The 21,698-nt window shown below is 41.1% G+C and overlaps 2 protein-coding genes across 4 annotated transcripts in view; one reads left to right on the top strand and one right to left on the bottom strand.

The window, feature by feature from the left end:
• CFAP97 (cilia and flagella associated protein 97) overlaps positions 1-21,698 on the bottom strand; it is a 42,842-nt gene that overhangs the window by 11,011 nt on the left and 10,133 nt on the right. For all 3 annotated transcript variants that reach the window (XM_008050791.1, XM_008050792.1, XM_021708971.1), the window contains exons 2-3: positions 17,571-18,631; positions 2,119-2,384 (exon numbers count right to left, since the gene is read on the bottom strand). In XM_008050791.1, coding sequence (XP_008048982.1) covers positions 2,119-2,384; positions 17,571-18,615 — 1,311 coding nt within the window. In that variant the 5' untranslated portion in view covers positions 18,616-18,631. The remainder of the gene's footprint in view (positions 1-2,118; positions 2,385-17,570; positions 18,632-21,698) is intronic.
• Positions 17,933-20,993, top strand: LOC103252167 (malate dehydrogenase, cytoplasmic-like). Its single transcript, XM_021708972.1, has 2 exons — positions 17,933-18,043; positions 19,761-20,993. Exons 1-2 carry the CDS (start codon positions 18,003-18,005, stop codon positions 20,650-20,652), a joined length of 933 nt encoding a protein of 310 aa, XP_021564647.1. The 5' UTR covers positions 17,933-18,002; the 3' UTR covers positions 20,653-20,993.

Genomic DNA, 21,698 nt, shown 5'->3' with positions numbered 1-21,698 from the left:
AGCTGGGTGTGGTGGTTCATGCCTGTAATCCCAGCACTTTGGGAGGCAGAGGTGAGTGGATTGCTTGAGCTCACAGGTTCGAGACCAGCCTGGGCAACTTGGTGAGACCTCGTCTCTACAATAAATTTTAAAAATTAGCCAGGTGTGGTGGTGCACGCCTGTAGTTCCAGCTACTTGGAAGGCTGAGGCAGAAGGATTGCCTGAGCCCAGCAGGTCAAGGCTGTGGTGGCTGTGAGTGTGCCACTGCACTCCAGCCTGCGTGACAGAGTGAGACGCTCACTCAAAAAAAAAAAAAAAGTATATCAGCACACAATGAAGAATTATGTGAGTCTATGTGATGCTATTAATAGGTGGCTGGCTATAAAATAAATATACAAAAACTAATAGTTTACCAGAAGTAACCAGTTAGAAAATGTAAAGATAAAATTTCACGCACAATAGCATAAAAAGGTATAGTTTGAGGAAAGCTACAAAACCTTACTAAGGGAGAGTACAAGAATTCTGAACAAATGGAAAGATCATTACTTCTGGACAGGAAGATAACATTTAAGAGTGTCAAACACTCTCTAATTAAAATGTAAATTTAACATATTTTCAATAAAAATCTACAAAAGGTTTTTTTTAACAGAAAAAAATAAAGTCATTACGAAGAATAAATGCAAAGGAGTAGCCAATAAAAATTTTAAGAGGGTATCAGATTAGTTTTACTTTGATTTAGAGAATAAAGAGTATATGACCAGGCTCGGTGGCTCAGTCTGTAATCCCGGGCTTTGGGAGGCTGAGGTGAGTGGATTGCCTGAGCCCGTGGGTTCGAGACCCGCGTGGGCAACTTGGCGAGACCTCATCTCTACAATAAATCAAAAATTAGCCGGGCGTGGTAGCGCGCGCCTGTAATTCCGGCTACTTGGAAGGCTGAGGCGGAAGGATCGGCGGAGCCCAACAGGTTGAGGCTGTGGTGGCTGGGAGTGGCCACCGCACTCCAGTCCGGGCGACGGAGTGAGACTCCAACTCAAAAAAAAAAAAAAAAGTTAAATATAAATTGGGTAGATTAGCATTCCTCAAAATAACATAATAGGCCCAGGTGTGGTGGTTCATGCCTATAATTCAGTACACTTTGGGAAGCTGAGGTAGGAAGAATGATTGAGGCCAGGCGTTTGAGACCAACCTGGGCAACACAGCAAAACCCTGTTTCTACAAAACATTAAAAAAAATTAACTAGGTATGGTGGCTCATGCTTGTAGTTCCAGTTGTGTGGGAGGCTGCGGCAGGAGGATCACATCAGTCAAGGATTTGGAGGCTGAAGTAAGCTATGATAGCACCACTGCACTCCAGCCTGGGAAGTGAGACCCAGCCTCAAAAAGAAAAGAAAAAGAAAAAGAAAAATGAATAAGATAATAATGTTTATTTTTCCTGTTTACCTTAACTTAAAATATAACACATACATTCTTACTAGACTTAAAAAACAATATACCAAAAACTGCTGAATTTGGACACTTTAAATGGGTATGGTATATGTATTATATCTCTAGAGAGCTATTAAGATGCCATTTCCTGTTCTACTGCAATGGTTTAACTGATCTAGCCAAATAAATAATGGCGCTTTCAGTATCTTCCTTTAATGGTCTTTTTCTTTTTATTTATTTTCTAAATTTTAGATTCAGGGGTATACATGCAAGTTTGTGTCATAGACATATTGTACTGGTGGGAATTGGGCCTAAGATGGCCCATTTCCCAGATGCTGAACACTGTATTCCATAGGTAATTTCTGAACCCTAACACCCCTTCCCACCTCCCCTCTTTTTGGTGTCCCCAGTGTCTATTGTTTCCATCTTTGTGACCATTTTGCTCCCATATATGAGTGAGAACATGTGGCAATTGGCTTTCTGTTTCTGAGTCAATTAGGATAATGGTCCCTTAATATATAGTTTCCTGGATTAAAAACACATACTGTATTTTCCAGACTCATAGTGTATCATGCATTTCATACCATTCATATCAGGATCTGCTTTTGTGTAATTATGCTGGAAACTCCAGCTGTATTCAGGTTTCCTGTAAGTTGGACTTACAGATCAGTGCAAATGTATTTTCTTTGATGATGAAAACATTTCAGTTACTTACCAAATTTTCTCTTTCAATCCTCTGTTGTTCCCTCTGTCTGTTGAGAGCACTGTGATATAACTTAGGGGGATGACCAGCTGATCTAGGAATTATACTTTTGTTTCCTGGTTTTTCAGCCTGTCTTGACAGTTCTTTCAAAAGCCTCTGATTTTCCCGATCAATCTGTCTCACTTCTTCTCTTGAGAAAGAGTAGTTTTTTTTAGCTGCTACCGAAGGCTGATCAAAATGATGTTTTTGTGGTCCCTTTTTATCTAATTGCAGAAAAGCTACAGAAGTGAACAAAAAAAAAAAAGAAAGAAAAGAAAAAGAAAAATGGCTAAACAAAGTAGGTATGATGGAAAAGGCTTTTTCCCTTAAAAATACAAATATATTTATTCATGAAAAGGCATATGTGAAATAATGCTAACAACATTCACATTATAACTGTATAGGAAAAAAATTGGAGGTGGCTTAGTGTTTTATGCCCACTGGGTTCTTTGGGAATAAAAGCTACACACAAAACAAAAAAACTAAAAATAACTTAAGAAATGTATATGGTACTGGCTCTTAGACAGTTATAGTTTATGGGAAGAACCTTTTGTTATTTATGTCTATTTTATGTTTCACTGTGGCAGTTTAATAGTTGGGGAGGGTGGAAACCTTTGGGTTTTTGTTAGTTGTAGGGCATACTTCAAAACAAATGTCCTCAGCAATGACTGAGAGAAACAATGGCAAAAACGAACTCAGGATATTCTCAAACTATCAACTTAGCCTGAAAACACACAATAAAAGATTTATAGATTTTAACATCATCATTAAAACAAATATCTTCTACTGTAAAGGTCAATTTGTTCCTAATTAAATATAAAGATGTTTTTAAAACAATAAAATATTTTGCATGCTATAATTATCAAATGAAATTTTTATCAACATGCTTAATCCTTAAATTTCCATTTTACAACAATATTCAGTAAGCACAATTACTGCTAAATACCTATAAAAAGCTTCTAAAAGTTAATAAGCTTGCTGAATGTTTCAGATTAAGTATGTACTAAAAAGGAATACATTCTATCAGCTTGACAGTCATATTTAATTTGTTTTTTTAAGTAAATATTTTTATTAAAGTAAATATTTTTAAGGTAATCATTATTTGTTTTTTACTTGAAACAAATATAGATTTTTTTGAGTCAGAGTCTCTGTTGCCCAGGCAGGAGTGCAGTGGCACGCTCACAGCTACTGCAGTCTCAACCTGGTGTGCTCAGTTGATCTTTCTGACTCAGCCTTCCAAGCAGCTGGAACTCTAGATGCACACCACACCTGGCTAAATTTTTTTATTTATTGTAGAGAAGAAGTCTCATCATGTTGCCCAGGCTGGACTCAAACCCCTGGGCAGAGGCAATCCTCTTGCCTCGACCTCCCAAAGTGCTAGGATAACAGATGTGAGTCATTGAGCCTGACCTTTAACTGGTGATATTTATGTTCATTCTTTTTACATGTTTAGCATTTTATGTTGTTAAAAGTACAGTACTGTAAAGAGAAGAGGCATTTTTAACTTCCATTTAAAAATGAGTATGGGCTGGGTGTGATGGCTCACACCTGTAATCCCAGCACTTTGGGAGACCAAGGCAGGAGGATCACTTGAGCCCGGGAGTTTGATACCAGCCTAGGCAACATAGTGAGACCTCACCTCTACAGAAAAATCCAAAAAATCAGCCAGGCAGGGTGGTACGCTCCTGTAGTCCCAGCAGCTCAGAAGAATGAAGCAAAAGGATTGCCTAAGCCCCGTAGCTAAAGGCTATGGTAAGGTGTGACCACACTCCAGTCAGGATGACAGAATGATACTCTGACTCAAAAAAAATGAGTACGGTGCATAAAAGTCATATCACTTGGGAAAGGTCACAAAAACAGTTAGATTCACTTCCTTTATTTAAGCCAAAGACGCAAAGATTACTGAAATTAAAAAAAAAAAAAAAAAAGATTAACAGTAGCCTTCTTGGTCAGAAAAAGGAGGAAAGTGTTGGTTGTAATTTGCTGAAAACTATACCAACTTAATGACAAAACCTGAATGAGAACACAGAAAGACATGGAGGCATAATACATATTAAGTTATCTTGTCCACAAGAAATACCCATTTTGAAGAATTTAATGTTTTCTAGATTTAGTTATATATGAAAACCTTTAAGATTAAATTCTAAAGGGAATTAAAAGTAAGCTATTTTCCCCTAATGATCTTTTAAAAAAAGTTTTTACAAGTAAAACAAAGCAACAGCAAAGAAAAAAAAAGAAAAAAGAAGTGATATCTAACTTATTTTTTAAAAATTAACATCCTGGGGCTGGTGGCTTAGCCTGAAATCCCAGCACTTTGGGAGGCCGAGGCGAGTGGATTGCCTGAGCCCATGGGTTTGAGACCAGCCCAGGCAACTTGGTGAGACCTCGTCTCTACAATAAATAAAAAACTAGCCGGGCGTGGTATCACATGCTTACAGTTCTGGCTACTTGGAAGGCTGAGAGGCAGAAGGATTGCTGGAGCCCTGCAGGTCGATGCTGGGGTGGCCATGAGCATGCCACTACACACCAGCCTGGTCAATGGAGTGACTCCAACTCAAACAAACAAACCAACCAAAAAATTAGCATCCTAGATCTGCCTGCTGAAAAAAGTATATATGGAGGGCTTCCATACTGATAGCAGGCATTACTATTACATTTTCATAAAGTGGCTGTATGCTTTAACAAATACTTTAATATAATGCTATATGCTTTATACTTTTAATATGCAGCAACCTCAAATATATGATTCACCATTTTTCCAACTGCGATCTAAAAGTTTTAACCTGAACAAATTTTCAGGGATACAGACATTTACACAAATATATACATATTTAAACCGACATATTTAGAAATACTACCTTTCTCTAGTTTTCTTTTCTTTTCTTTTCTTTTTGAGTTGGAGTCTCACTCTGTTGCCCAGACTGGAGTGATTTTATTTATTTATTTTTGGTAGAGACATGGTCTCACTATTTTGCCTAGGCTCATCTTGAACTTCTGGGCTCCAGTAATCCTCCTACCTTGGCCACCCAAAGTGCTGGGGTTACAGGCATTAGTCACCACACCAGGCCTCCAATTTTCTTCTCTCTCTCTCTCTCTTTTTTTTTTAAGATTAGCAAATAAAGTTTATTTAGAAAGTAAATTAAAGACAGAGAGAGAAAGAGGAGATTCACCTCCCCAAGGTAGGGGAGGGGACCAAAGCCAGGAAACATGAACTGGCCACAGCTCAAAGAGCACATGGCCACACCATAGTTTACCAAGACAATGGCTGCAATGGCCCTCTAATTTTCTTTAATGAAACAATTTTGTTCAAGGTCTACACATATATCTTAATATCAGTGTCCATCATCACTAGTGACATTTCCTGAGTCTCCTAACATTATTTACTAGAGTATCAGCTTTACTTTCATCTAAGTTATATATAAAAATAGCTTTTTAAAATACATGTCTGATGTTATCCCTGGAAATTTTATCCCAAATCACTTTGAGTCTGCATTTGCATAATATAGTTCTTTTAAAAAATTCATCCAGCTGGCATACTTATGATCCCTCCCTATAAAAAAAAAAACCCAACAGTATTTGCTTTTTAAAGTGATTTTTTAAAAATCCAACACTACCGAACATGGTGGCTCATGCCTGTAATCCCAGCACTTCGGGAGATGAGGGCAAGAGGACTGCCTGAGCCCAGGGGTTCAAGACCAGCCTAGGCAATTTGGCGAGACCTCATCTCCACAATAAATCAAAAAATTAGCCAGGCGTGGTGGTGCACGCCTGTGGTTCCAACGACTTGGAAAGCGGAGACAGAAGGATTCCCTGAGCCCATCAGGTGGACGCTGCAATAACCGTGAGCATGTTACTGCACTCCACCATGGGTGAGTGACTCTTGACTCAAAAAAAAAAAAAAAAAAAGAAAATTTAACACTTGTAACGGAGAGGTTGTAATTCAAGTAATAATAACTAAATTTACTAAATTTCTTTGCCTTCTTTATTAAAAGCTTATCAGATGAGAAAGTCTTTGACATTCTTCTTGTTCCCTTTCTTTGAATCTGGACAGACTTGTGTCTGCTTTGACCAATAGGGTGCAAAGTGATGTAACTCTTAAGGCTATGGAACAAAAGAAATGCAGCACACCAACCCCATTTGTTGGAATACTTGGAGTCCTGAGCTACCGTATATGTCTGATCACCCTGAGGCTGCCAGAATGGAAGCAAATCAAAACACATAAAGAGGCCATGTGTTTAGTCTGAGTCAGCCCAGGTTTCTGCTTTATACAACTGAGTTTCGGGGTGATGTTAAAAAAGCAATGGTAACTAACACAGAATTTGATACCAGGAAGTGAGTGCTACTGTAACAAGCCTAAAATAGATGGACTAGATTTGATACCGGGTGTCGAGTAGAAGTAAAAGGGCTTGGAGAAGATTGTTGCTGAAGTCTGAGAGGATAAAGTGGCAGAATGATTAGCAACACTGCAGTGACAAGGAAAATGAAAACGAATACCTACTGCATTAGTGGATTTGGTCTAATGGATATCCAAGCAGAATGAATGTTTAAAGTACCAATCATTTATTTTATCCACAAAAAGATAGGACAAAGAGACATGAGCTAAAAACAAACGAAACAGGTCAGTTTTCAAGCAAAATTTAGAATATTAATGAGCCGAGACTTACGGTATTAAAAAAATAAAACTGCTGCTCATCCCTAGTCTCTCCAAGCAGAAGAATCTCAAAGTACTCAAAGGGCTGTAACTGAGAAATCACATCTAAGGAATCTCTGGACCTGACTTAGATCCTGGATGTCAGTCTTTGGAAAGAAGAAATGTATTTTTGCATATGGGGAGAACGCAAACAAATGTGTGGTCAGGAGTTGGACTGAAGAGATTTTAGGATGCTATGTGACTTCCGAGGTTAGGTCATAAAAGGAATGAGGTTTCTGCCTTCTTAGAACATGTGGGCTTGGAGCCCCAAGCCACCACGTAAGGAGTCCAACTATCCAGAGACTGCCACACGTGAGAAGCCCATGTGGACCAGTCGTGGTCTTTAGGTCTCCCCAAGCCCAGGCAGCTATCCTGTGAAGCGCTCGGGTGATTACAGTGCTGGCTGTCAAGTCAGCCATACCTTTGAGTGTCTCTACCCTCTGTGTGTTTTGGTAATTTGTTATGCAGCAATAGTAACTGATTATTTCATCACTTTTTTTTTCTTGAGTCGGGGTCTCACTCTGTCACCCAGGCTGGAGTGCAGCAGCAAGCTCACAGCCACCACAGCCTCAACCTGCTGGGCTCAGGCGATCCTTCTACCTCAGCCTTCCAAGTAGCTGGAACTACAGGCACACACCACCACGCTGGTTAATTTTTTGAGTTATAGTGTCACAAGGTCTCACCAACCTGCTCAGGCTGGTCTTGAACCCCTTGACTCAGGCAATTCTCTCACCTTGGCCTCCCAAAGTGCCGGGATTACAGGCGTGAGCCACCATGCCCAACGGATTTCACCACTTTTTAAAAAAACACTATGTGACAGACAAAATTACCTGAGGGCCAAGTTCATGGTTTTGGGTTTTTTTGGTTTAATTGACTATCAATCTTCCATGGTGACTCTGGTGTCATCAACTGTATCATCCAGTTCTTCGCTTTTTTTTTTTTAACAGAGACCAGGAGAAATAGCTTTATTTGGATTGAGAGTTGGAAGGTAGGTCCTGAGAGAGCATACTGAGCTAAGGAGTAGAGATAAGACTCCAAAACAGCAACAGAGCTCATCAACCAAATGGACAATGGACTCTATCTCCTAGCAACCTTGCAGGTAGCACAATCAAGAAAAGGCCTGCTGGGAGATTATTTGTCACTAAATCACCCAAGGGTGCCAACATTACAAAAAAGGTACAGGTTTTTCTTTATAATTAAGTTTGCAGAAAACCCCCAACCACAAGTATTATAAAAGGAAATTTTTTAAATCACATTTTACAGACCTTAAGCTTGCCTTCACATTTAGCTCAAAAGGCCTCACCATCTTCAGAAAACAGTTCTCCTGCTAAACTCATTGGCTATGAAATCTATCCAAGCAGCAAGATGGACTTGCTACCCATGGCCGTCCTCCTCCCGTTTTCCCTAGCCCGTCAGGGCTGAACTGCAGAGGGAGGTCCAGGTAGGGGTGGGGGTGGGAAGACATGAGGGCTGATTTCCCCCAGTACAACATGGCATTCCGAAGCTTGAGGGAGAGCAGAGCCGGTGAGACTGGAGGGAAGGGTCCTGGCCCTGTGTTCAGCCAGTCACTGCGGGAGGAGGGATGCTTGCTGTGCTTGCTATGAGCTTTCTTCATTTTCTTCCCTACCTTCTTCTCCATCGCCATTACCGGTGCTCACAGGCCAGGAGCCACAGGGTTCCCAGGAGGCATGCCAGGGGCAGGTTGTGGGTATGGAGGAGGACAGGGACCTGAAGGCTGGCATCCTGAATACCCTGGCTGTGGCACAGGGTGAGGGGTCCAGCCGGGGGGAAAGCTGGATTCCCTCAGGGAGGTGCTGGGGGACAAGGAAAGTGGCTGGGAGGAAAGGCCAGATTGACGGGTGGTGCATGGCCAGGACTGGAGCCCCCAGGGTAGCTGAGCAAGCAATCCTCCTCCTCTTCCAGCAGCGACTTTGGCTGAAGACAGGGCCTGGACCCTTCCCTCAAGTCCCACCAGTTCTGCTCTCCCACTCGCACTGTGCAGCAGTGTGAATGCAGCTTTCCTTCTACATGTAGCTGTCTTTGCGCTGCATGTTCTTCAACAGTATTTCAACTGAATTATAGTGGGGGAAAGTGTTCAAGAATTTGGGGTAGCATTATTTTTCTCACTTAAAATTTGAAAATATATAGTCTCTCTATACCCGACTAAGCATCAGAAATGGATTAGATAAGAAGAGTAAGGGATGCCTGTATTTATTTATTTATTTTTTCGAGTCAGAGTCTCATTCAGTTGCCCAGGCTGGAGTGCAGTGATATGCTCATGGCCACTGCAGCCTTGACCGCAAGACGATCCTTCTGCCTTAGCAGATCCTTCCGCCTCAGTCTTCCAAATAGCTGGAATTACAAGCAGGTGCCACCACACCTGGCTAATTTTTCTTTATTACAGAGATGAGGTCTTGCCAAGTTGCCCAGGCTGATTTCTTACCCCTAGACTCTGGCCATTCTCTTGCCTCTGCCACCCAAAGTGTTAGGATTACAGGTGTGAGCCACCTCACCTGGCTGTATTTACTGTCAGTGGAACCAAATAGTTTAGTGTTTTGATATTCAGACTATGGTCCTTGGATCAGCAAGACTGTTATCACCAATAGGAGCTGATTAGAAATGTAGATGGGCCATTGCCTTACTAGACTCTGGTGTGGCCACGTGCTCCTTGAGCTCTGGCTGTCACCATGTGTCCTAGTTTGGGCCCCTTTCCCTAGCTTGAGGAGGTGAATCTCCTTTTTTTCTCTTTTCTCTAATTTACTTTTTAAATAAACTATATTTTCTAAACCAAAAAAAGGAAGAAAGAAATGTAGATATATGGGCTTTTAATTTAATTTTACTGAACCAGAATCTGCATTTAAAAGTATCCCTGGGTGACTTATGTGCATAGTAAAGTTTGAGAAACTCAGATGGTCAAATTTAGTTGCCCAATTAGCATACATTCTTTCCTGCTCCTTAACAGGTGCGGGGTTGTTGCTTTTTGTTGTTGGTTTCTTTTTTTTTTTTTTGAGTTGGAGTGTTACTCTGTCGCCCAGGCAGGAGTGCAGTGGCACGTTCATGGCTACTGCAACCTTCACCTGCTGGGCTCATGTGATCCTCCTGCTTCAGCCTTCCAAGTAGCTATAGGCATGTGCCACCACGCCCGGTTTACTTTTTGATTTACTGTAGAGACAAGGTCTCACCAAGTTATCCAGGTTGGTCTTGGACCCCTAGGCTCAGCCCACCCTCTTACCTCAGCCTCCCAAAGTGCTGATATTACAGGCATGAGCCACCGCACCCGGCCCAGAGTGAGTCTTACTGGCCCAGAATAATTCCATTTTCCTTGCCAATGACTAGTTCAGGAATAGGAGCTTAAGCCAATTCCCGGCAATGAGATATAAGTGGAAGTCAACCAGGTGTGCTTCTTTAAAAGTTTCCTCTGCCGGGCTTGGTGGCTCAGCCTGTAATCCCGTGCCTTTGGGAGGTTTAGGTGAGTGGATTGCCTGAGCCCACGGGTTCGAGACCCGCCTGGGCAGGCAGGACCTCATCTCTACAATAAAATAAAAAAATCAGCCGGGCGTGGTAGCGCGTGCCTGTAATTCCGGCTACTCGGAAGGCTGAGGCGGAAGGATCGCCGGAGCCCAGCAGGTTGAGGCTGCGGTGGCCGGGAGCGGCCACTGCACTCCAGTCTGGGCGACAGAGAGAGAGTCCAATTCAAAAGAAAAAAAAGTTTGCTCCATTCCAAGAGAGTCAAAGGAAGAGACAGTGTCTCCCTGGACATGGTCATAGCTGAATGTAAACACTGAAAAGTGCTTCAGACAACTCCTCGCAGCCTAAGAATGAAGCCAACACCAGAGCTAGAGGAACAGAGTGGTAGAATCTGTAAGTCCCTGGTGACATTTTTGAGCCACTGTATCAAAGAGCCCTGAAGCCTGATCTATCTTTGGGCTACCTGTTAAGTGAGAAACAGGGTATCATCAGGAATTTGTTTCCTGCATTCAAAATCATCCTGATCAATGACCCTAAACAAAAAGCCCAGAAATGAGACTCTTTTCTATGAGATGGATTTTTATTTTTATTTTTCATTGTTTTGAGTCGGAGTCTCACTCTGTGCCCAGGCTGGAGTGCAGTGGCACGCTCCCAGCTTCTGCAGCCCTGACCTACTAGGCTCAGGTGATCCTTCTGCCACAGCCTTCCAAGTAGCTGAAACTACAGGCATGTGCCACCATGTCCAGATAATTTTTTAATTTATTGTAGAGATGCGGTCTCACCAAGTTGCCCAGGCTGGTCTTGAAACTGTGGGCTCAGGCAATCCTCTCACCTCGGCCTTCCAAAGTGCTGGGATCATAGCGTGAGCCACCACGCCCAGCCTGGAGATGTTTTTTTTTAAACTGGACAATTTCCAGAGTCTAGTGTTTTTCTTTGAAAAATAAGTTTTTTTACTGGCTGAGATTATACTTGCCTTGGTCAATCTTCTTTCTCACTCTCATTCCTAGGATACAGTGGGGCTTCTAAATTTGTGGAATCAAGTAGTACTTATACAATTTAAAAATGGAACAATAAACCTTTAAAATGAAAATTACAATTTAGTCAAACAAGCCCATATTTTAAAACTAAAACCTACAAGGCAAATTATACAATTTTTGTTTTCTGTAACATTTTTCTTTTCAATATTCATTTTCAACCTAATTTTTTTCTTTTTTTTGAGTCTTACTCTGTCACTCAGGCTGGAGTGCAGTGGCATGCTCACAATACCACAGCCTCGACCTGCTGGCTCAGGTGATCCTTCCGCTTCAGTTTTCCAAGTACCTGGAACTAGAGGCACACACCACCATGCCCAGCTAATTTTTTGATTTATTGTAGAGACGAGGTCTTGCTATATTGCTAAGGCTAGTCTCAAACTCCTGAGCTCAGGTAATTCTCTCACTTCCATCTCCCAAAGTGCTGGGATTACAGGTGTGAGCCACTGTGTCCAGCTTAACCTAATTTTTATGAGATAATTTTATTTAAAAAAGTTTATAATACCAAATGTTTGACTACTACTTTAAAACACATACAAATCACAGCAAAAATTATTAAGGAAGAATAATGCAGTAGTAGAAATTTGACACACAAGATAAAAGACAAATATAACAAGATACATATTGCACAGTATTACTGAGCAATCTACATTATCTCATCAGATGATTTAATTTCAACCACAGTCCAATTTTTTCATTACAAATACAATTTTAAAAAACAATCCTGAGATCAAGCATGGTGGCTTACACTTGTAATCACAGTACTTTGGGAGACTGAAGCAAGACTGCTTGAGCCCAGGAGTATAAGACGAACCTGGGCAATACAGAAGGATCCTACTTCTACAAAAAAGATTTAAAAAAGAAAAATTAGCTGGGCATGGTGGTGTATGCCTGTACTCTCAGCTACTCAGAAGGCTGGGGCAAAAAAATTACCTGTCCCCAAGAGGTTGAGACTATGGAGAGTCACGATCATGCCACTGCCCTCCAGCCTAGAAAACAGAGATTCCCAACTCAAAATAAAATAAAATATATAAAAATAAAAAATATACAAATATAAATAAATGTCCTGTCATTTCAAGGAAACCAGCTGACACCATTTGTTGCCAATAATACAATTTGAGTTTGTGTTTTTTTGAGTCAGTCTCACTCTGTCACCCAGGCTGGAGTGCAGTGGTGCGATCACAGCTCACCATAGCTTTGCACTCCTGGGCTCAAACAATACTTCTGCCTCAGCCTCCTGCGTAGTTGGGACTATAGGTGCACGCCACCAAGCCTCAGCTAATTTTTAAATTTTTTTGTGTTGATGAGGTCTCACTATGTTGCCCATCCTAGTCTCAAACACCTTGAGTCAAAGGACTCAAACAATCCTCTCGCCTTGGCCTCCCAATGTGCTGGGATTACAGGAATGGGCCACCATGTCTGGAACAACTTGAGATTTTTTAGCAAGAATTAGTAGTTTTGGTAAATTGGCTACTGTAAGCTTGACAGCTTCCCAAGAGCTTTCCGATGAGATCGGTAATAATATTAACAACTATAATATGTATAGCATATAATGAAAAATGCCAACATCTGTAAGCTCAGTGAAACAATATTTTCCAAATAACCAATATGTCATGTTACAAAACCAAGATACATCCAAAACGTAGGAAAGATCAATACATTTTAATATAATAGACCATGAAATAAACTATGAAGAGTTCAGTGAGATCAATTTCAGACTTCACATTGCAACTAACATTTAAGAAACTACTTGTGGTATCAAAGAAAAATATCCGCAATTAACTGAAAAGGTTATTAAAATTTTCCTCCATTTTAAAAAGCTTTTATTTTTTTAAAAACATTATTTTCTTTTTTTCTTACTCCTCCATTTTTAAATTACATTTTCTGTGTGTCAGATTTTCTGTATATATGTCAGTCAACACAATATACCATAAAAGACTGCATGCAAAAGCTGATTTGAAAGTCCAGCTATCTTTTTAAAGCAGACATTAGAGATAAGCAAAATTACTATTTTTTTGAAATATAGCTGTTTCATGATACACATTACTTATGTTATATAGAAACTATACAATGGGTATAATTATTACTACTATTACATGAATTAATAAATATTTTTAAATTTCTGATTTGATTTATAATATTTAAAATATTTATAGACATAAACTATAATCTACATAAACAAAAGCTCTTTGGGGTGCTCAATAATTTTTATGAATGTTAAAGGGTCCTAGGACCAGAAGTTTGAAAACCGTTGCATGAGAGCACTGAGGTGCATTGCTTCTAGAAGAACTGAAGCAGATGTGGTTTTCTGATCCATCATCTTGATGATTCACACAGCCTGTTTAACTAATGAACACACAGACTCAGAAGTGGCCATGGTAGTTAGAAGAAAAAAGGGGAAATTGTTATACCAGAATGCTTAATAAAAAAATAAGAGATGTTACCTAGAGAAGAATATTAATCAAATGTTCTAAGAACTGTAATACAGAAGCAGGCACAGACTTATTCTATAAATTTCAGATTGCAAGTCTAACATTAATGGGCAGTTACTGCAAAATAAAATGTCTGTGAAACACATGAAATGCATTTCCTAACCAGCAGAGCTGCTGTGTAGCAGCAGAGGAAGCTTCCTAACAGTCCCCTCAGCTGCCAAGTATTGTCAAGCATGTGCTAACACTTGCTGTATTTGGAGATTCCAGAAAGAAACAAGATTCTGCCCTCACGTTGCTTACATTCCAATGGGAGATACAAGCAAACAAAATCCACTAGTTCTAGGGTCTGAGACGTAGTCTCATGGGAGGAAACAGGCTTTTGTGACAGGCAGGTGTGGGGACTGTAAAGCTACCTTAGACAGGAGGTTCAGAAAGCTCTCTCTGAAGAGGCGATATGTAAGTCGAGACCTGAGAAACAGGTAGACGCAGCCTATGCAAAGAAAAAGGGCAACAGCAAGTGCAAATGTCCCATACATGAGAAGAACTTGGATTATTCTGAAAGCAATATTATAAAAAATTTATTTAAAAAAAAGTATCACTGGAGCATGGTGATATGACATATAATTGGAGAGGTAGGCAATATAATGTAGAGCAATGGTTCTCATCAATCTTTTTTTTTTTTGAGTTGGAGTCTCACTCTGTCGCCCAGACTGGAGTGCAGTGGCCGCTCCCGGTCACCGCAGCCTCGACCTGCTGGGCTCCAGCGATCCTTCTGCCTCAGCCTTACAAGCAGCTGGAACTACAGGCGCGCGCTACCACGCCCGGCTAATTTTTTGATTCATTGTAGAGATGAGGTCTCGCCAAGTTGCCCAGGCAGGTCTCGAACCCACGGGATGAGGCAATCCACTCACCTAGGCCTCCCAAAGCGCTGGGATTACAGGCTGAGCCACCAAGCCCGGCCTCTCATCAATCTTAACAGCATATTAGATCAATTTCATCAGAATCCCTGCAGGCAGAGCCTATGCATTAGCATTTTTTTTGAGTAAAATTCTTGTCTAGTCTCATTCTGTCACCTAGACTAGAGTGCAGTGGCATGCTCACAGCCACAGCAGCCTCAGGTGATCCAAGGAGTTGGAATCACAGGTGTGTATGACCACACCTAAGTGTTTGTTTTAATAGTTCTCTAGGTGATGCTAATGTACTGCCTTAGTTGAGAATCACTGACTCTATAATAAGGAATGGCTGGGTGTGGTAGCTCATGCCTATAATCCCAGCACTTTGGGAGGCTGCAGCAGGAGGTTCACTTGAGCCCAGGAGTTTGAGACCAGCCAGACAACAAAGGGAGACCTTATATTTACAAAAATAAAAATAAATAAATAAGCCAGGCACAATGGTGTGTGCCTGTAGCCCCAGCTACTTAGGAGGCTGAGGCAGGAGGATCACTTGAGCTCAGGAGGCTGCATGAGCTACATGTTTGTGCCACTGAACTCCAGCTTGGGCAACAGAGGTGGAGTCTGGGCTATGTTGCGCAGGCTGAACTTCAACTCCTGGACTCAAGTGATCCTCTCACCTCAGCCTCCCAAGTAGCTCGGACTATAGGCACAAGCCAGCATGCCCAGCTTCAGATATTAGAATAAGTCACAGAAGAGTTAAGAAGGAAAGCAGGACTGATTTATGTTTCTTTTTAAAAAAATACTGTTATAATAGATCACTCTAGTTCTTTTGGGAAGAAGCAGAGAGCAGGAATAGAAAACTTCTTAGCCCTGAAAGTTTTAAGACATTGAATGAACATTTATCAAAAAATATATATGAGTTAGAGACTTAGCCACTAGGTGGTGATGGCCAATACCAAGAGTATGATTTTTCAGAGACACTATCCGATCACTAGGTACAATCAGAGTAAAAGGAAAAGAAAACATAAAAAAGAGGGAATATTTACAAGTGAGAACTATTCCTAAATACACTTTCTCAATTTTACCATACAAGTTATCTGACTAAAGTATTTATTTATGCTCTCACATTGCTACAAGTAAATTATGTACCTAAAGACTTATTCTTTAACTTTTCAAATAAATGAAGACAAAGAATCCTATTTACAACTTAAAAATTTTGTCCTCAGCTGACCTAAAACCCATCCTGCAAACTCAATATTTTTATAGTTATGCAATCTAGTACAAAGATAATGTTTAAAGTTGCTTTTACTTCACCTGGAAAATTCTGTTCCTTTCAAGCTAAATATGAATAATAATAAATTGATACAAAATTAAAGCAATAAAGATTATTCTGCCGGGCTCGGTGGCTCAGCCTGTCATCCCGCACCTCTGGGAGGCTGAGGTGAGTGGATTGCCTGAGTCCGCGGGTTCGAGACCCGCCTGGGCAACTTGGCGAGACCTCATCACTACAATAAATAAAAAAAATTAGCCAGGCGCATCTGTAGTTCCAGCTACATGGAAGGCTGAGGCGGCAGGATTGCCGGAGCCCAGCAGGTCGAGGCTGCAGTGGCCGGGAGCGGCCACTGCACTCCAGTCTGGGCGACAGAGTGAGACTCCAACTCAAAAAACAAAACAAACAAACAAAAAACATTATTCTAATTCAAAAATGCCTCATAAGGTTGGGCATGGTGGCTTACACCTATAATCTCAACATGTTGGGAGGCCAAGGTGGGAGGACTGCTTGAGCCCAGGAATGCAAGACCAGTATGGGCAACATGGCAAGACCACGTCTCTACAATAAATCAAAAAATTAGCTGGGAGTGGTGCTGTGTGCCTGTAGCTCCAAGTACTAGAGAGGCTGAGGCAGGAATCTTGCTTGAGCCCAAGAGTTTGAGGCTGCAGTGAGTGATTGTGTCACTGCAATCCAGCCTGGGTGACAGACTGAAATTCTGACTCAAAAAAAAAAAAAAGGGAGAAGGGAGAAGAAGGAGGAGGAGAAGAAGAAGAAAGCCCTCATTTTTTTTTTTGAGTTGGAGTCTTACTCTGTTGCCCAGACGTTCCTGGCCACTGCAGCCTCGTCCTGCCGGACTCCGGTGAACCTTCAGCCTCAGCCTTCCGAGTAGCCGGAATTACAGGCATGCGCTACCACGCCCGGCTGATTTTCTGATTTATTGTAGAGATGAGGTCTCGCTGCCCAGGCGAGTCTCGAACCCGTGGGCTCAGGCAATCCACTCACCTCAGCCGCCCAAAGGCGCGGGATGACAGGCTGAGCCACCGAGCCCGGCTTTGCCCTCATATTTTAAAGCAACTGAAACTTTATGTTATTACATCAATTTGGTAATTATTTTTAAATAATGCTCTTTAGCCTTTAGCATAAAGTCTGAATACTCCCTCACAGTTTATTCTGAGTTCTTCTTTCATTCTTGCCAGTATTCTCACACGTTCCCTGTAGGAAGACAACAGGTCAGGCTATCTTAATCTTAGTTCTGTTGCCTTCTCAAAAAAGAAACTGAAATACTCTGCCTCTCATCAGAAGTGGGAAAACATCTGGATCCACTTCTCTTATTTATCTTAATCATCTGTTTCCTTTAGGCATTTTGAGCTTAGAAGGCACTAAAATAAAATGAGTGTGAAGTTTCTAGTCCTAGTTGGCTGGCTTTACAGTATATATCTTAACTGATAATACAAATGATGTTCCAAGTATTTTTGTGGTAATATGGAACATTTGGTAAAGCTATCATATTCTCAATAACCCCAAACAATAAAAGGTATCTACTAGAAAAGTCGATGCAAATTTGTAGGATTTAATATTTAAGCTATTGAGTAAACTTTTAAATGTAATATATAAGTTTTTATAAGAAAAGAAAATTACCTTTCAAAAGATGATTCAGGTCCATTGTGTCATGTAAAGCTTTTTCTTTACATCTGTGGTCTAAGCTCGAATCCAATGCTGAAGACTCTGAGGAAAGACTGGGCCCAAGTTTTTCTCTCCTTTTTCCAGCTGATTTAAAATATTCTGGATTATTTTTTAAATCTTCAACATCTTTATATACTTCTTGACTCACATTTTCTTGCTTTTTAACTTTCACTGTTTGATCGTTTGATGCACCCAGTTCAAAAGACTGAACAGGGCTGATGTCCGGAGTTGATAAAGGAGTTACATCTGTCACAGTATCTTCAGATTCCTCAGTGCAGTCACCAAATTTTGGGTGAGTACTTGAAGGCTGCGTACCTGTTGTTTTTATTCCTGACTTACGTTTCTGTCTTGGTGATAAGGGGGTGACACCAGATACATGTTTATTTGATGAAGGAGGTGAATCAGACACACAGTTATCAGACCCTGCATCTGAACAGTCTGCACCTGAACTTAAAGATGAGGAAGACAAAGAAGACGCGGAAGAGTAACTAATTTTGGGATGTTTTTTACTTAGGCTTTTTTTCAAGTTCTTAGGTGGCTTAGATGACTTGGCCCTTACGTCATGCTTCTTTCCATCATCACTGCTTTCCTCTCCATCTGTATGGTAGTCATCCTCACCTTCTTTTGCAATTGTGGGAATTCTATTTGGAAGGGACAAGTGTATTTTATGTCCTGTTGTGGCATCCCGCAATTTTTTCAATCTTGAAGTGGTCGTCAATGATAAAGAATTTCTGGTTTGTGAAATGTTACTTTCTACAGGGTGTTCTTCTAGGGAAATTTTCGCTTTTCTTTCATTTCCCTTCTCAGTGAGATAATTCTCCTTTGTTTGTATTCCAATTTTCAAGTTTACATTTTCTGTATCCTTATCTTTCCCCTCTTTAGGGTCATCATTTTGCTTGTTAAAAACTGAGTTACTTTCAGATTTCCTTGTTTCTTCCAAATCACTGTCAAAGAAAGAATGGTCTACTTCACCTTCTAACGTATCTCCTAACCAATCCATGATGGCAAAAATATATCTGAAAAGGCATAAAGTATGAACATCAAACGAAAGAGTAATTTCCAAATACTTTCCACTTTTATATTGTAATTACATAATTTTCCCAAACTGATACATTTGGTTTACTATATAAAGAGAAACATTATAAAACCAACAACTCAGGGAAGTGGTGATGGGGCTATAGGAGTAATAATAAGCTAAACCAATTATTTGAAAAATAGATAAGTCTTACAGGTAAGTTCACAAGAAAATAATAATAGACCTCAATACAAGGATATCACAACATGAATATCTAAGTGAATGTTAAGGAAAGTCTGCCTTCTGTAAATTAAGTACACCAAAATAGAAAAAAGAAAAAAATACATAAATTAAGTACAGTTAGACTCTACAATAAGAAAGGATGCAGCTAAAAATCTCATAGGAGCCAGGCTCGGTGGCTCAGCCTGTAAACCCGTGCTTTGGGAGGCTGAGGTAAGTGGATTGCCTGATCCCACGGGTTCGAGACCCGCCTGGGGAACTTGGCGAGACCTCATCTCTACAATAAATCAGAAAATAGCTGGGCATGGTGGCGCATGCCTGTAGTTCCAGCTACTTGGAAGGCGGTGGCGGAAGGATCACCGGAGCCCAGCAGGTTGAGGCTGCGGTGGCCGGGAGTGGCCACTGCACTCCAGTCTGGGCGACAGAGTGAGACTCCAACTGAAAAAACAAACAAACAAACAAAAAAAACAAACAAAAAAAATCTCTTCAGGATCCACTGAGCCAGTCCAAATACACATGCAGAGTGATCAACTTCCCTATTTCAGTACTGCTGTCTTTCTAGTGAAAATTTCCCTAGAAGAACACCCTGTAGAGAATAATATTTCACAAACCAGAAATTCTTTATCATTGATGACCTCTTCAAGATGAAAAAAACTGCAGGATGCAACAACAGGATATAAAATACACTTGTCCATTCCAAATAGAATTCCCACAATTGCAAAAGAAGGTGAGGATGACTACCATACAGATGGAGAGGAAAGCAGTGATGATGGAAAGAAACATGACGTAAGGGCCAAGTCATCTAAACCACCTAAGAACTTGAGGTAGAGGTGACCTAGGTCTTTGAGGCTCATTTTCCAGGTCCTGAAATTGTCCGCGCAGTTCCCCATCATGTCTGAGCCAATCAGAGTCCTTGTGACTGGAGCAGCTGGTCAAATTGCATATTCACTGCTATACAGTATTGGAAGTGGATCTGTCTTTGGTAAAGACCAGCCTATAATTCTTGTGTTGTTGGATATCACTCCCATGATGGGTGTCCTGGATGGTGTTCTAATGGAACTGCAAGACTGTGCCCTTCCCCTCCTAAAAGATGTTATTGCAACAGATAAAGAAGAGATTGCCTTCAAAGACCTGGATGTGGCCATTCTGGTGGGCTCCATGCCAAGAAGGGAAGGCATGGAGAGGAAAGATTTACTGAAAGCAAATGTGAAAATCTTCAAAATCCAGGGTGCACCTTTGGAGAAATATGCCAAAAAGTCAGTTAAGGTTATTGTTGTGGGAAACCCAGCCAATACCAACTGCCTGACTGCCTCCAAGTCAGCTCCATCCATCCCCAAGGAGAACTTCAGTTGCTTGACTCGTTTGGATCATAACCGAGCTAAAGCTCAAATTGCTCTTAAACTTGGTGTTACTGCTGATGATGTAAAGAATGTCATTATCTGGGGAAACCATTCCTCAACTCAGTATCCAGATGTCAACCATGCCAAGGTGACATTGCAAGGAAAGGAAGTTGGTGTTTATGAAGCTATAAAGGATGACAACTGGCTCAAGGGAGAATTCATCACGACTGTGCAGCAACGTGGTGCTGATGTTATCAAGGCTCGAAAACTATCCAGTGCAATGTCTGCAGCAAAAGCCATCGCTGACCACGTTAGAAACATCTGGTTTGGAACCCCAGAGGGAGAGTTTGTGTCCATGGGCGTTATCTCTGATGGCAATTCCTATGGGATTCCTGATGATCTGCTCTACTCATTCCCTGTTACCATCAAGAATAAGACCTGAAAGTATGTTGAAGGTCTCCCTATTAATGATTTCTCACGCGAGAAAATGGATCTTACTGCGAAGGAACTGGCAGAAGAAAAAGAAACAGCTTTTGAATTTCTTTCCTCTGCCTGACTAGACAATCATGTTGAAGTTACTAAATGCCCCAAAGCTGAAGAATCTAAATGTCGTCTTTGACTGTATTACCAAATAATAATAATGCTATACTTAAATCACTTGTGAAAAAAAACGTTTTAAGATTATGTGCTTCTTGGTACAGATTTGTGAATGACAGTTTATCATCATGCCATTAGTGCTGCATTCTAAATAAATATATATATTCAAATGAAAAAAAAAAAAAAGAACTTGAAAAAAAGTCTAAGTAAAAAGTATTCCAAATGCAAATTGATCAACTTCCCTATTTCAGTACTGCTGTCTTTGTCCCATTCTGCCCCATCCCTGCAGTTAGTGAGGAAGAGAGAGAGAGGAAATGACTCCTGTTAAAAGTAAAAGTGGCCTCATTCCTTCTTCAAGAGGAACAAAAATGCCAAAGCACACCTACGGGTTGCCCAGGTAGCCTGGAGTCAAACTACTGAATATTTCATCACAAACGGTGACATAACCGTATGGAGAAAACGAGAGGGAGAGCGGCTGCTGGCTAAACTCTGAGGTGGTCACGTGCTCCTGGGGCGACGGCTTTCACCAGGCTCCTTGGCTTTGGCCTCCTCTCCCACCTTGGGGAGATGAGTCTTCTCTCTCCAACCTACTTTCAAGTAAACTGTATTTTCTCAACTAAAAAAAGAAAAGAAAAGGAGAGGGAAAGAACACGTCCATCTCACTGGGGATCTGGCATAAGAGGAGTTTCACAGCAGACAGCCAATGGCTGTCGAAAGTGGGAGAACCAAGGCATGGTATTTAGATACCTGGAGGTAAACATCAGAAGAAATAGACACGCCGGGCCCGGTGGCTCAGCCTGTCATCCCGCGCCTTGGGAGGCCGAGGTGAGCGGATTGCCTGAGCCCGCAGGTTCGAGACCCGCCTGGGCACCTTGGTGAGACCTCATCTCT

Source organism: Carlito syrichta, unplaced genomic scaffold, assembly GCF_000164805.1.
Source record: "Carlito syrichta isolate Samal-C Ts95f unplaced genomic scaffold, Tarsius_syrichta-2.0.1 Scaffold153679, whole genome shotgun sequence".
Lineage (NCBI taxonomy): Eukaryota > Metazoa > Chordata > Mammalia > Primates > Tarsiidae > Carlito > Carlito syrichta.
The sequence above is the reverse complement of the archived record's forward strand: the minus strand, read 5'-3'. Positions and strand labels throughout refer to the sequence as shown.

Excerpts from the sequence above, each read along its gene's own strand:
- LOC103252167 (XM_021708972.1), top strand. The coding sequence starts at position 18,003 with ATGAAGGAGGTGAATCAGACACACAGTTATCAGACCCTGCA. Across the intron at positions 18,044-19,760 it reads CACAGTTATCAGACCCTGCA|CATGTCTGAGCCAATCAGAG; the intron begins TCTGAACAGTCT and ends GCAGTTCCCCAT.